The sequence below is a fragment of the Prunus persica genome, chromosome G4, assembly GCF_000346465.2.
Source record: "Prunus persica cultivar Lovell chromosome G4, Prunus_persica_NCBIv2, whole genome shotgun sequence".
Taxonomy (NCBI): Eukaryota; Viridiplantae; Streptophyta; class Magnoliopsida; order Rosales; family Rosaceae; genus Prunus; species Prunus persica.
In genome coordinates, this window is record NC_034012.1 from 7,612,162 (window position 1) to 7,628,351 (window position 16,190).

Below are 16,190 nucleotides of genomic sequence, written 5' to 3' on the forward strand. Positions count from 1 at the left end.
GTTCTTCATTAGATATTACCCAAAATAAACGAAGATTGCACACATTTTGTCTTTGATTATTTTTAAACACCCCTTGAGATGGTTTTATGAAGAAATAAAATTTGGTTACATTGGGAGGAAAGATGTATGCACTATTCGAATGAATGCAAACACCAATGTGAATGCTCACAAAACCATTTGTGGGATTGCATGATTTTTAATCTTGTTAATTGTCAATTGTCAAAAGTCATGTTCAAGTTATATACTATCTAGATATTTTATATATATATATATATATATATATATATTATACGTGTACAAGTTAATGGGATGACATACCCTTCTACTTGTGCAACTTACTTTATTTAATTCTTTCAAATTTGTCGAACTCACAATTCGTAAATACTTTATAATTTTAGGATATTTACCAATTATATTTATGCCTTTCATTCATTCAAGGCAAACGAAAACAAAAAATAAATTGACAACTCAATCACATATTATATGTACGCATGCCTTATAAACTCAAGGGTGGAACCGCATAGTGGACTCCATTGGGGGATTTTCTAAGGGGAAAAAAATATTATACCTATATAGCTCAATATGTTAACTTAAAAATACATAAAATTACAGAATTTCATACATTGTTAGAGGTCTTCCACTTTTATAGTTATTGTCAAAGAGTGTCTCAACACCAATACGCATAGTAAGGGTAAAATTCTTAGCTCTAACTCTTTAAGTTTAATTTTTTTTCATTGATTTATAAATAAAATTCACCCTTTTGTGGACAATATGGCTCTAATTTCATTGTTCTCGTGTTTACAACTAATATGCATGACAAAGTTAATTGTTTATGTTTTTACATTTTCCATTTAGGAAGCTTATTCGGTTGATGCCAATAAATTTTAACGGACTCAAACTGTAAGGGTCATATTTTAATTTTGACGATATGTGTTATTTGATTGCATTTAATATGTATTTGTTATATGTTAAAGTCTAAAAAAAAACTATAGAAACTATAAGTACAAAAGAAAAGAATCATTAGATCTTAAGCTAATAATTTTAGTTAGTCCACCTATTGAAAAATTTCTAATTACGCCTTTAGATAAACTATATGTTGTTCAAATCAATATCTACTGTTAATTAATATTATTTGCTTTTGGTTCAGGCATTCATGACATGTGTACGTTGAGATGATTTGGCCAACAACTTGTATAGCTTAATAATAATTTAATAGAAAATCATATGGTCTTAATCATAATTACGTACGTACATTTAAACATGCATGCCCTTATTGATAACGATGTTTCTTGGCATATGATACGTACGATGATATGAAAGCCTAATCTATAGAATCCAAATGTGAACTCTATATATAATAGGCAGGGTTGAACAAGTATATCACACGTGAAACACACCGTTTTGATCTTTTTAAAAAAAATCAGGTAGAGCTTGGTTGTCAAGATTTTGGTCCCTGGATGATGATGATGGCTATTATATAAAAGAGATTAGCCACCACAAGAAAGTTGTCATACTTATGTACGTAAGATTAACTTTAATTAACTTAATTGTGAATGAATTGCCCACTAGCAAGTCATGGCAATTAAATTTGCAAGTGCAAGTTTACATGGAGATTAGCTCTTGCACGGTAATTAAACTCAATATGGAAAAAATTGAATCTCATTCAAAGGCATTCTAGTTTTGGATTGAAAGCGATAGTTTTTATTGATGAATTTTACAATACTTGGCCAAAACTTAAGCAAGTAAAGTATATTGGTTCTTTTTAACTGCTTTGGCAGGAGGAATGTAGTCTAGACTACTAGTAAGTTCAATGATCAAACTCTTATGTGTAGATTTACTCGTTAATACTCTCCGTCTGGTTCTTTTCTTGTAATTCGCTTTGCTTTTTTCATTACTTATAATCGCTTTTTCTTAAAGAAAATACTTATGGATTTACGTTACTTGTCCAAAGCTAAAAATATTAGTTCATGCAGTAAACTACGTATACATTGAATTATGCATATATGTCTTCCAAAGTCAATCTGAATAAGAAATAAGAGATTGTTGAAGAATAGATAACCTCATGATATTGATATATATATATATATATATATATATATAGAGAGAGAGAGAGAGACCAAGGATTATATATAATATATGATTGTGCGTACACAACGACACAATCTATAACCAAGTTGAAAATATTATTATTATGAGACGACCCAAATTGACGATTAATTGGGTACCAAGGTGAGACTTTTCTAAAATAGAAGCGCGGCTGCATTTGAATGGCTCTCTGTTTTTGTGCTCTCATAACATATTTTATTCAAATATTTTATATATATATATATATATTTTTTGGGGTTAGAAAGAAAATTGGTTTACATATGTGCCATTTTAGCAAGTGCAATGCCCTGCAGCGTTTGGTCTTTAAATGTCAATATTGTAAATTATTTTGTCACCCTTTGGAAGGTGACTAGAAATATTCCAACTCCAACGTCTATTTATAATCCCATCTCTCAGTTTTTCCATATGGCTGATCTGTTTCAGCAATAATAATAATAATAATATTACTATTGTCACAAAGGATCAGAAGATCAAATTCATGTCAGGAACAGGAACCTCTGCCTCCTCCTCCTCCTCCTCATCAGCTTCGGTAATTTTCTTGTATGCTGCTGCTGCGTTCTGCTGCATATTTGGGTTTGGTGGTATTGGCATAGCAGAAGCTCAAGCTCCTACTTCTCAACCTCAAGCCACCACCGATCCATCTGAAGGTCCCTTATCATCTCCTCTTAATTATAAGGATTTTATCTCTTTCAAGAAGAGCTAAAGAGTTTTTTGATTGAAAATGAGCTTTATTCATGAAAAAAAATCGTAGTACAAATAGTACTGTAACTCGAATGCAAATAAGGTGGCCTCCATAAAACCTCGCCTTGAAAATGGTCTTCAACGATTCACTAGTATATAAATTTATACATGCATGCATCGATGGTGGTTGTATAATTAGATTCCATCTGCAATGGATCCATAAAAGGAAGGAAAATAGTAGTTCAGTAAAAATTCGTGCAAAGAACTAGTTGTTATGGCATGTTGATCACAAGAATTTACACTAAAAATGCTTAACAAGCTAATTTCCTTCTATTTTCTTCTCCTAATGGATTAAAATTACAAACTAGCCTTCACTTTCTATATCTATTATTGAACTGCATAATTAGTTCAAGGAAATAATAGTATAGATATATAAAAGAGACTTGTAATTATACTTTTTATGTGTGGCTAATTTAGAGTTTTGGTTTTAAATTGTACATTCTGTCAAATTAATGCATCAAATTATTCGATGTTGTAATATGTAACCACTATGTAAGGGTATTTTTATCTCTATAAAACAAATTTCGTCTATTATTCTTAATATTTAAGACTTTAGAAATTTGAAAAGAATAATTTTTTTTAATTTCCAACCACAAGATTTTTAGCCTTTTCTTTTAAGATTTAGAAATATAACCACGCAAAAGATCCACAAGTGTAGTGGTTTAGAACAATTAATCATTTAGACAAGGTCTTGGATTCGAATCCTAGCATTTGAACAAAAAATAAAAGAAATATAACTACTATATTGAGTGACTAAAATTCTTTAAAAAAGAAGATGAAGAGAGAGCTAGAACTCTAACATGTCCAAAATTTGGTTACTTTTTAAAATTTCCTTTTAGAATTGTAGAATTTAATTGCTAATTGCACAAACCTATATGAGTGAAATTATAAAAATTGAAATGCCTGAAATTCCAAAATGAAACAAATGTCGTCAAGCTAGGGGTAAAAATGTGCTTTGACCTGCTTTTTTGTGACCAGAACCGAGTTCCAAAAATGTCTATCCTGTTATTTTGTTCATATGATATTGATGCATAAAGCAATTCATTGTAATTGGCGGTGCAGTGAGAGCTTTAAACTCAATCTTTGCGCAATGGAAGATTTCGGCCAATCAACGGCAATGGAACACCACCGGCGACCCTTGCAGTGGAGCGGCCATAGACTCCACCGCCTTCGGCGACGAGGATTACAACCCCTTCATCAAATGTGACTGTTCTTTCGACAGCAACTCCACTTGCCACATTACCCAACTGTAAGTCTCTTTTTACGCCAATGACATTCTGAAAGAGCTTCACTTTCTCTATCTTCAAAATCACACCTTTCACTGTTTGCATAACTGCATTTGCAGGAAAGTTTATTCTTTGGATGTTGTTGGTGTAATCCCAGTTGAGCTCTGGACTTTGACTTTCCTCTTCGATCTGTATGCTTTCTAATTAGCACTGCCATTGATTAGTTTGTGTAATTTGCTAAAAGCTCAAGTTGTCATTTTTAAGTTTCCTCCATTTTCTTACAGGAATTTGGCTCAGAATTACTTGACAGGACCTCTCTCTGCATCCATTGGAAATCTGACTAGCATGCAATACTTGTGAGGCCATCTGAATATTATTTGAGAAACTGATTCCGCCCATCATAAATTTTTGTTTTTGTTCTTTTTAATTTTTTGGTGTTCATGATGATTATCTCAATTTTAATTTTAATTTCTAGGACCCTTGGAATTAATGCATTATCAGGCGAGCTACCGAAGGAACTTGGAAATCTCACTGATTTGAGAACATTGTAAGTTTTATTGTTTTTGTGTTCTGCATACGAAAATATTCCCCTGCCACACAGTCCATTACCCTACAAAATTGGACATGAAGTACACCCCTGCCATCCGAGCTACAAAATTAGTGTCTTTACGCTCAATTCAAGCCTGTACCTGCTGTCTTATACTTGGTTCCTGTACTTAATCTTGATTATTTGAACCTCTAAACGACAATATTAATGGAAATTTTTTGATTGATGACTTGTCAATTTTGTAGCGCTTTTGGAGCAAACAACTTTTCTGGTCCTCTGCCATCTGAGCTAGGGAGTTTAACAAAACTAAAAGAGATGTAAGTTTGATATGCTGTTCATTTCCTTTTTCTGTATGCAGTGCAAAATTCCAATAATCTTTTCAGGATATGGTAGCAGGACTTGGAATTTTTTTTCACAATGTGAATATTTTCTACCAAGACAAGGTTCTCTGGACGCGACAGGGCCTCTTCATTTATAAAAGCAAAAACCTAGTTGCACCCAAATATTCATTTTTCCAAGTTAAAGTGAATGTATAACAATAGAATTGTCCTAACGGGTATGATACCTCCATTACTTAGAGCTGGGGATATCATTTCTTTTGATAGTCACTTTATTACAATATTCTATTGTTAGTTTTCCACATTCATCTGTTCTTTACTGATGGCTTAGCATCTATTAACTCTCGATTGATAAAAGACGTACGATAGGAATAAATTTATGATATTTCATTATTGTTTACCTTGGCAGTTACTTTGATAGTTCTGGAGTTAGTGGCGAAATTCCATCAACATTTGCTAATCTGCAAAACTTGGAAATAGTGTAAGAACTTTAAAAAATGTTTATTTTCTCCGGATAAAAAAGCTTTTATTAATAATAGGAAAAATTATTACTTTAGGATATATTAGAGGAATTCATTTGTTTGTTGCAGTTGGGCATCGGACACTGAACTGACTGGCAGGATACCTGACTTCATAGGAAATTGGTCAAAGCTTTCTGTCTTGTAAGATAATCTAAATAAGTGCTTTTCTATTTCCATGCAGTTGCAGTTTAGTGATAATAGGTTAAGTCTTTAGTTAGATTTGGTTAGCTCAATGTTTTTTTGAGAAAAATCAATCACTTCTATATTTCACTAATTCTTAGCGAAATATTTTTTTAGGAGGTTTCAAGGAAACTCTTTTGAAGGTCCCATACCAGTTACATTTTCCAAGCTGACTTCTCTGACAGAGCTGTGAGTATCTAGTTCTACTCGTCACTTTTTGGTTATTTATGCATATATAAAGCTAACTATCTCATGTTTGATATGACAATAGGAGAATTAGTGATTTATCCAATGTCAACGGGAGCTCATCTCTTGGATTTATTAAGGATATGAAGTCTCTCAGTATTTTGTAAGGAAAATATTTCTTGCTTGCATTTGAATCTATTATAAATTTATACAACTAGATCATACTTCTATTTTCTAGTTTGTTTTCCTTCTGAATCTAATATGATAACTTGGTTGCATATCCTGCAGAGTGCTGAGGAATAACAATATTTCTGATTCAATTCCTTCCAACATTGGAGAATACCAAAGTTTGTCTCAGCTGTAAGTTTTTTTTGGTGATGGGTGAGCATACATGGGAAAACCCAAGGTGCTCAACCTGGAACTTTTTTTTTTTTGAAGTACTGTCGTGTACCATATCCTAAATGCAACCTTTTCCTCTTTTATAAAATAATTGAATTTAATATATTTGAGGTTTACTAATATTACCATGAGGGTATTCAATTTTACCAGTTTTAGTTCATCAACATGATGGTTCTTGTTTTATAAGAATTTTAAGGACTAGCTGCTTTTGTCTTAATGGACGTAACTGAGTTATTCTTTTTTTGCCCCAGGGATTTGAGCTTCAACAATTTAACTGGACAGATACCAGACTCGCTGTTTAACTTGAGTTCGCTCTCTATTCTGTAATATATCATTCCCTCGTAATTATTTTATACTCCTTCTGAATGTAAGCTTAAAGTATTGAGGCTTGTATTTCTGTCTTCATAATTAGGTTTCTTGGAAACAATAAGTTGAACGGTACCCTGCCTGAATCTAAAAGTTCGTCTCTTCTCAACATGTAAGTATATCAGCCTATTTGCTTTGAGCATCACCGTAATGCATCAAACTGGAGTTTTCTATATGTTTACATTTGATAATGTCATATCTGTGTGGATGAATGGAATGCACTTACTTTGGGTTTATCTGAACTGTACAGTATCAGCTTCTACATGAATTTGAAGGATTTTGAATGCCCAACTTTTTTTCTTCCAAGTTTTTTTTAGTGAACCTCTACTAGATGCTAAAGGTCGACTTTGAGTTGGAGATTTATACTAAATACCTAGAACTAAGCAAACAACTTCAGGGAAGTACAGATTTATATGCAATAAGCTACAATAAGTCATGAACAAATTTTGCTCACCACTAGAGTCATTTCACCTAGGCTACTTTGTAACAATTTTAGTAATCTCAAATTGTTTTGAAGTTTTTCTTCCTGCAAGTTGATTTGGAGACCATTCCTAGTTCTGCAGTCTTTTCTGTCAGTCATATTTTTTGTCCTCAAGACATGGATACCCATTCTTGCAAAGCAAAGCTTTTTTAGGTTCATGAGGAAGCATAGAGAAGTTGAGGTTTTATATTCAAATTAATATGCAGCATATATCACAATATATGTATGAAAATAATGATCACAGTATTGTTATGTTAATTGTGTGAACTATGTCTTTGATGTTTTTCTCATGATATGCATGCAGAGATTTATCTTACAATAATCTACTGGGGAGCTTTCCTTCATGGGTCAACGAACAAAAGTTACAGCTGTATGTTCTTGATATTTCACTATATACTTGGCCTTTTCTATTTCTATTCGTTATATAAATTTTTTATTTTAGCTAAAAGGTTTTTAGTTTAATAACTTTGTTTACTCTTCGTATATAGCAATTGCCAGGTCTTTAGTGCCATTCTCTCCAACAGCCATACATATTTTGTTTTTGCAGGACGGGCTTGCTTACACGATTTAGTTGAAACTAACACTGCGAGTTTTTTGCATGTACTTTGTTTGCAGTAATTTAGTCGCCAACAACTTCAGCATAGAAAGTTCAAACAGCAGGTGATTCTTTGGATCTGCGGCTCACTTAGTGTTTTGAACATTTTTTATAATGGATGTGACAGTTGCATGTCACTTTTAGAATGTATATGTGTCATTGTTTGATTCTTAAGTATGGTAGTTGAAGTTACTAGTGTAACACAACAGTCTCAGGCTTCATCTGAATGGGAGCACTACTAACTTGGATCCTGAATCGAATCCCTCGTCGGTTCTGTACTCAGGATCCTGCTATCCCACTACAAGGTCAATCTAATGATATAATGATGCAATGGGACCTAAAAAGGGTAGGTGGCAACTTTTACCAAAACGGACAATTATGTCATATTGTAGCTCGTTTACTGAATCCTCATGTTATGGAAAGCACCTAGAATTCTGGAGTTAGGAAAATCATTTGTCTTCTCACTTTAAGATAATTTTCTATTATTAGGGTAGTTGTATTTTAATTACAATTAGTCATTAGGTGCTCAAATAACCATTTTAGTTCTTATCTCTTTCTCTATTCCTTTTTGTCTTTTTTCCCTAGGTGGATTGCACGGCTGGGGACCGAGAGAGTTTATTTCTTGTTATCCAACAAATAATTGACATATTCTAAGTGTTTTTTTCTTCTGTTTTTTTTATGTATTTCAGTGCTCTACCTTCAGGGTTGAATTGCCTTCAACAGAACTTTCCTTGCAATCGTGGCACTGGACTCTGTAAGTATAGTCAGAGCTTAGCTTCTTTCTGTGTTATTGGAGTAGAATCCCTCCAAGCAGGATATGTGTTAGAATGAAATTTTGCTAAAATTTATCACCAATCAACGATCACATTATTTGGTAGTAATATGACCAGGAGTGTACATCATAAGAAAAGAAAATGGAGAAGATTAATAGCAAAATAAATCACAGGGCGCAATATTTAGTCCTATTGGTCTATTTTTTGGGGCAATTTTCTCGTCATGCCATAAGTGTTGCTCTTTGAAATCCGATTCTTAAGAATGCCCAATTATCTAAAAATGTTAGAAGAATTAGGACTGAATCAGATCTCTCTGAGGATCCAATTGGGTGTGGGACCAACATTGGGTAGTGTCGTTTGTTAACTTATATTTTGTTTTTAAGTTTGTGATTTACATGGAGAATGAGTATGCCTGTACAAACTATTATCCTTTCATTGCCGGAATCTGAACATACTGTGATATGTACCTCTTTTGTATCTTTATGCAGATTATAACTTGGGGATTAAATGTGGTGGTCCTCAGATTACATCTTCCAATGGCATTGTGTATGAGAATGAAAATCAGACCCTTGGTCCAGCTACATATTTTGTGACTGGCACAAACAAATGGGGAGTTAGCAATGTTGGATATTTCACTTCGACCAACAATCCTCAATATACAAGTTTCTCTTTATCTCAATTCAAAAATACTTTAGATTCTGAGATATTCCAGACTGCAAGGCTTTCAGCTTCATCACTTAGATACTATGGCTTGGGGCTTGAGAACGGTAACTACACTGTGACCCTTCAATTTGCAGAAACAGCTATCCTAGATTCTACTACATGGAAAAGTCTTGGAAAACGTGTATTTGATATTTATATCCAGGTCTGTATCATCTCAAGGAAACTTTTTGCTTGTTTGAATTCATAAAGTTGAAAATTATTTGGTCGTGACTTGGGATTGTCATGGTTTCAAAGAAAACATTTTAACCGAAGCAATTACTTTAAGTGTGTATAACAAATTTAATTCCCCCGTTTCATCTCTCTCTCTCTCTCTCTCTGTTTTCAGGGCAACCTGTTTCTAAAGGATTTTGATATACGGAAGGAGGCAGGTGCATCTTTCCAAGCCGTGCAGAAGGAGTACGCGGCTCAGGTTTCAGAGAACTACCTAGAAATTCATCTCTTTTGGGCTGGAAAGGGGACTTGCTGCATACCTGGGCAGGGTACATATGGACCTGTTATTTCAGCCATCAGTGCTACACCAGGTAATATGATGTTCAAATTTCAGATATGATTTAGGAAGTTTAGCTTTTAATGTTTTCCCAAACTGGTGCCATGCTGTTGACTACGGAGCTTTTCTACAGATTTCATACCTACTGTCAGTAACAACCCCACAACTAGTAAGAAGAATAGGACTGGGCTGATTGTAGGAATCATTGTTGGTGGTGGAGTTTTAATTCTGATGGTGGCCATTTTCTATATTTTCCAAAGAAGAAAAAGGACTAACACAATGGATGATGAAGGTAAATTGTTACTTCTATGGTTTATCAATGCAAGTTTGACTTCTCAAACGGTGTCTGACGATTGATGCAAGAGAAAAAAAAAAAAAAAATCTGCTTTGGGCATCAATATCACTTTGTAGTTAAAAAATTTAAACTCTAACTCTTGTGTTCTAAATGTGATTCAATATTGTCGTTGGGCAAGCCATCTGCGATTCCCATACTTAACAAAGAATGAGCTGCATTTTTGGGTGGCCCCTCATATGTTCCAAAAAACATTAATGAAAAAATATCCATGAGTGTCTATAAGTAAATCCCTTTTACATGTTCCTTGCTGTAAAGCTTATAAGCTACTAAAGCAGATGCAAACTTGAAAAAAAAAATGCAAAAAGAAGCAAACTTATTGCTGGATAAACAGGCTCACAAATATAACAGTTGTTATGCTAAATTTGCAGAGCTGTTAGGGATAGATATCGGGCCACTCACTTTCAGCTTTTCGGAACTGAAGTCAGCTACAAATGACTTTAATCCAGATAATAAGCTTGGGGAGGGAGGATTTGGACCTGTCTATAAGGTAAGTTATTATTCTAAACGACATGTGGCTGCACCCATGTTAGTGCCTCAGTTTTTACTAATTGATACAAGCATAGAACTGTGACGTCTATCACATATGCCTGGATGTAAACCATAGCCTCTTGAACCATCATACGTTTTCATCCTCTTTTCTGATTTCGTTTTTCTAAAATTTTCTTCTTATGTCCCTGTTAAAAATGGTCGTCATACTTTTTATGGGCTGGCACTGGCAGCAGTGTACTTACCATGAGACCATGTGTCGTGATTGGAAAGATGCAAGCTGTTGCAATTCCAGTAAAAGAAATTAGCCTTATATGTAGAAGTGTGTATGCCTGTCCAAACCATCAAACTCATTAGCTGCTCAAGTTTCATTTTCACTCAAGGATATTGATAATATATTAATTTCTCTAAACATTAATGAATTTTGTAAACAGGGAACGCTTAATGATGGAAGAGTAATTGCTGTGAAGCAATTGTCTGCAGCATCCCATCAAGGAAAGAGCCAGTTTGTAACTGAGATTGCCACTATCTCTGCTGTGCAACACAATAACCTAGTGGATTTGTATGGATTCTGCGTTGAGGGAGATAAGCGACTCCTTGTTTATGAGTATCTAGAGAACAACAGTCTTGATCAAGCATTATTTGGTATGAGAATAGCATTATTACTGTTTCATGTAGAATATAAAAGATTATAAAGATTTATAATAATGGCTTGTATGAAGCAGGAAAAAGAAGTTTGAATCTTGATTGGTCAACACGTTTTGATATATGCTTGGGCGTCGCAAGAGGTTTAACTTATCTTCATGAGGAATCAAGGCTTCGGATTGTGCACAGAGATGTGAAGGCCAGTAATATCCTGCTTGACTCTAATCTCATCCCCAAAATATCAGATTTTGGTTTAGCCAAGCTTTATGATGATAAAAAGACCCACATCAGTACCGGGGTTGCAGGAACAATGTAAGCTCTTAGCTCTTAAAGATTTAGTCACCTTATGTTTTCAGATATAGCTCTTCATTTCCTGTTTTGTCTTATAAATATGTTATGTTGATAAGTAGTACACATTGTTGTCAATGATGCAGTGGGTATCTTGCCCCGGAATATGCCATGCGTGGACACCTTACAGAGAAGAGTGACGTCTTTTCGTTTGGTGTTGTGGCCCTAGAAACTGTCAGTGGTAGGCCAAATTCTGACCCGAGTTTGGATGAAGAAAAGATTTATCTTCTTGAATGGGTAAGAAATTGTCACTTCTAACACTTTTTGGACCAATACAGCTCACTCCATTTCTTAATGCACTTTCATGGTCTTACTTCTTAGGCTTGGTACTTGCATGAAACCAAACGTGAAGTTGAACTAGTGGACTCCAGATTATCCGAATTCAACGAGGAAGAAGTAAAACGAGTAATTGCTATAGCATTTTTGTGCACTCAAGCATCACCATTGCTACGACCATCGATGTCCCGTGTGGTGGGAATGCTTTCAGGAGATATCGAAGTGGCGACTGTAACCTCAAAGCCTGGTTACTTGACTGACTGGAAATTTGATGACATAAGTGGTATAAACAGTATGACTATCGATATGTCAACTAAAGGAACTGATTCTAGCGTTTACAACTCATCGGCAAGTACAACCGTGGTGGGGGATACAAGTCAATTACCTGCAAAGGCCACTCAACCCATAATTTACAATACTGTTCGCAATGGCAGGTGAGAATTTTGATGGACTTGAATAAAGAGGTACAGCAATAGTGATTGAGTTTTTTCTTTATTGTTTTTCTTGGGAGAGGGAGGAATGAATATACACATAATTTTTAATTATTGTTCATATATGTAGTTATATGTATAAAAAAAATTCTTATTCATTGTCTTTATATCTTATTCTTTATGTTTTTTGGTTGGACATTTTCTTAGAATGATTGTGATGTTTGGAACCTTTTCTATTGCTAAGATAAATTGGAGCTTTCCAAATTTCCTAAAAAAACAGGAATATCTGGTTTCTGAACCGCATTGTTTATGTGGCTTATTATTAATATCAATGGCTTTTTCCAAGCAATCATTGAAGGTGAAATCAAGGAAGAAACAAAGAGAACCATAAACATAGTACAAGACAAGGGCAATAAACCCTGATCTGGACAAGACAGAGATTCCATATGAGTTACTTAGCAAGCACGCATGTGAATGTGATGCATCATGCATATGCATGGACACCCAGCTGGACATGACATTGACATTGACATTGAGACAACAATCCAAGGCCCACTGTATTTGTGCATTTCATGATAAGTTTAGGAAGACGGTGATAAGCCATTTAACCTAGGGTAGCTAGTACAACAAATGCAATAAATAACTTATTATTGAATATGTTCCCAGAAATCCCCAAATTAATCACTACTGATGCTATACATAAGCATCAACATTATCAATTTATCATAATTTCAGAAGTTAATTAATTGGGATGGACTCCAAAAGTATATGCATAAATATATATATATATAAGTCTCATTTTATTGAGGGAACCCTCAAATATTTTTATTTGATGTCCTTTAGGGTCCTTTACAAATATTTTTTCAACAATCCAAGCTATTTATTTTTTAAGTCTACATTCATAGATCATCCTTGCAAAAAATTAGACAAATTAGAAACCGTTTCAATATCCAATTGTGTCTTACAAAATCAATGAACACGGTGTTTCAAGAAAGTACTAAAATTTCAATAATTCAATTGAGTGGTCAAATGTTATCAGATTCAAATGATTTTTTGTAGAGATGATCTTTGAATGAATATATACCAAATAGACGGTATGGATTAGTGAAATACAATGCTGAGTGAGTTCTACAAAGATGTCCCTCAAATAAAATCTGAGGGATTGCTCTCTCTCTATCTATATAAACATATATATTCTCATAATTTCAGAAGTTATGGCCTCTGAGATTCTCTCTCTCTCTCTCTCTCTCTCTCTCTCTCTCTCTCTCTCTCTCTCTCTCCAACATAAGAAACAATGGCAAATGAGTTAAGAACTCCACTAACTCAAAGCAAAGGATCCAGCTTCTTGAAAGCTTGCTTTAATGGAACAAATGCTTTCCTGGGTAAGCAGTATATTTAAATTTGTTTCACTCTCATGTTACTGTGTTTCTATTTTGGAGGACTATTACAATTTATTTACCCTTGTTTGATTAATTTTTCAGGTGCTGGTCTTGTAACACTTCCTTATGCCCTCTCAAGGGCAGGGTGGCTAAGCTTGGTGCTCTTGTTTCTAATTTCCATTATCACCTTCTACACAGCCATCTTGCTAAAGAAATGCATGGATTCTGATCCATCAATTACAAGCTACCTTGACATTGCTGAGCGTGCCTTTGGTAAAACAGCCAGAATCATAGTCTTAATTATTTTGAGCACAGAATTGTACCTGGTTGCCGTAGGCCTCATAATATTAGAAAGTGATAGCTTGTATAAGCTGTTTCCGAAATTCAGGATCAAGCTCGGGTCGTTGTTAATCTGTGGTAGACAGTCATTTGTGTTAGTTACAGCTTTGATCATCTTGCCCACAATGCTGATCACTGAGATGAGCATATTGTCCTATGTTTCGGCCACTGGAGTGTTCTGTTGCCTTATCATTGTTGGCTCCATTGTGTGTGTTGGTGCATTTGGAGGTGTTGGGTTTCATGCCAGTGGAGACTTGTTAAATGTGGGGGGCCTTCCTACCGCTGTGAGCTTGTATATTTTTTGCTTTGCAGGACATGCAATCACCCCTTCAATATACATTTCTATGCGAGATAAAAATCAGTTCAGCAAGGTATGCAGGATATAGACAAAATAATTTCCAGTATGAAACAGAGATTACAAATATGTATGTGTTATGTATGTATATGGATGTAACGATAAGGAATTCGTAAAATTTACGGGCACGGAAGGGGTTTCGGTAGTTAATCCAAAGTCCATTTGGTGATTAGTGCGAAGGGTTTGATTTTGAGCCATCCTTTGATTTCAAAACTGGAACAGAACCCCACTGAGCCAAACAAAAGGACTGTGGTTTGGTCTTTGCAAAATTTGCATATGTGTACTTTAAAACCGGCCTATATAGTGTAATGTTCTTTTGTCAGACGAATGTTAATGTTGTGCGCATAAAGATTTGATAATATGATAGGCATTTTACTTCAATTACTTTTAATAACCTAATCCTTTGTTGATTGATATGCAGGTTGTGTTCTTTAGCTTTCTACTCATAACCATCACTTGCATGGTAACCGCAGTCACGGGCTATCTTATGTATGGAGACGGTGTCGAATCGCAGATCACTTTGAATCTACCAACAACAGAAGTGAGTGCAAGAGTTGCAATATACACCATTCTACTTATTCCAATCGCAAGATATGCGTTGATGGTAACCCCAGTAGCTAATGCCATTGAAGGTGGACTTCCAGAAGATTACAAAAATTGGAGATCTGTTAAACTGCTTATAAGGATGGCATTACTAGTCAGCTGCACAGTGGTAGCCTATGTTTTCCCCTACTATGAGACCCTCATGGCGATTGTCGGCTCGCTATTTACTGTTTCAGTTTCCTTCATTCTCCCCTGCATGTGCTATCTCAAGCTTTCTGCTTGCTATAGGAGCGGGAACTACAAGCTATTAGGCAGTGTAGGAATAATTGCATTTGGAACTTTAGTAGGTGTCTTAGGGACTTACTCATCGATTGTAGAACTTGTTCAAGAGTATTGAATAATTGTATTGAACTTCAGTCTACCAAGAAATTTCTTGTCTTATGAGAATATACAATTAGTTTCTCATCATCTCAATTCAAAAGTACCTTTGATTTCTGGTTTCTGAACCGCATTGTTTATGTACCTTATTATAAATGTGGGTTTTTTTTTTTATCACTAGTGTCCAAGAATTTTTTCTAAATTTTTATTTTAGTTTTCAAAATTCTCAAATCAATCAATGTGGTCCTTCATCCGATTAAATTTCATCACGTGGCCAACTTTAAAGATGTATTTTCATCAAATATCTCATCCACTTAAAATACCGCGTTAAATGGGTATTTCCATCAAAATCCTGTAAATATTAATGGCTTTTCCAAGCAATCAATAAGGTGAATTCAAGGAAGATACAGAGAGTACATAAACTATAAACCCTGGTCCAGACCAGACGGAGACTTGTATACCTTGTCTCTACGTATTTCCCATTGCTTGAATATGGTTACCATTATTGCTTTCTCTCTGTCTTTTCCTCCTAATTCAACTACTCTGAAATGGTTAGTTTCCTTTTGGGATTTGAGTAGATTGCAGATGCAACATTCAGCAAAGAAAATACCATAGTCTCCAATTAGGATTGGCTGCTTTCAAGCTGAATGAACTGATCCCAGCAAGTACAAAAGTAAACTTGGAAAAGTTCAGGCTAAAACTAAAGTATACAGTCTAGCAAAAGAGAACTCTTCCTAAAAACAAAGCTAACTCTAGCAAATGGCTTGTAGCTCAAGTGATTAAAAGCATTTACCTTTACATCCGAGTTACGTTTGAATATCACTTGTATGCAAAATGAAAAAGAAAAAAGCAACCCCATTAAGCAATAATTGATGGCGGGCGGTCCCCATTTTACCAATCACCTCTCTGTCCCGTATATAATTGCATGACACAAGTCCAGTTACGTAACTCCTCATATAACAGAGTTAACTTTTAATAAAATTAAA

General features: G+C 34.7%; 2 protein-coding genes across 3 annotated transcripts; both read left to right on the top strand.

Moving 5' to 3' along the window:
• LOC18778976 (probable LRR receptor-like serine/threonine-protein kinase At1g56130) lies at window positions 2,531–12,244 on the top strand. Of its 2 annotated transcripts, XM_007214045.2 has the most exons (24): window positions 2,531–2,753; window positions 3,910–4,096; window positions 4,193–4,264; window positions 4,358–4,429; window positions 4,549–4,620; window positions 4,866–4,937; window positions 5,368–5,439; window positions 5,549–5,620; window positions 5,777–5,848; window positions 5,931–6,008; window positions 6,134–6,205; window positions 6,496–6,567; window positions 6,657–6,722; window positions 7,396–7,461; window positions 7,707–7,751; window positions 8,376–8,440; window positions 8,948–9,324; window positions 9,508–9,703; window positions 9,803–9,961; window positions 10,393–10,511; window positions 10,945–11,155; window positions 11,236–11,467; window positions 11,590–11,740; window positions 11,825–12,244. In XM_007214045.2, exons 1-24 carry the CDS (start codon window positions 2,585–2,587, stop codon window positions 12,215–12,217), a joined length of 3,162 nt encoding a protein of 1,053 aa, XP_007214107.1. In that variant the 5' UTR covers window positions 2,531–2,584; the 3' UTR covers window positions 12,218–12,244. The 2 variants fall into 2 exon arrangements, with proteins under 2 accessions (XP_007214107.1, XP_020418727.1); XM_020563138.1 differs by lacking the exons at window positions 6,657–6,722; window positions 7,396–7,461; window positions 7,707–7,751.
• LOC18780838 (vacuolar amino acid transporter 1) lies at window positions 13,445–15,564 on the top strand. The gene is made up of 3 exons (XM_007212819.2): window positions 13,445–13,592; window positions 13,692–14,299; window positions 14,705–15,564. Exons 1-3 carry the CDS (start codon window positions 13,505–13,507, stop codon window positions 15,221–15,223), a joined length of 1,215 nt encoding a protein of 404 aa, XP_007212881.1. The 5' UTR covers window positions 13,445–13,504; the 3' UTR covers window positions 15,224–15,564.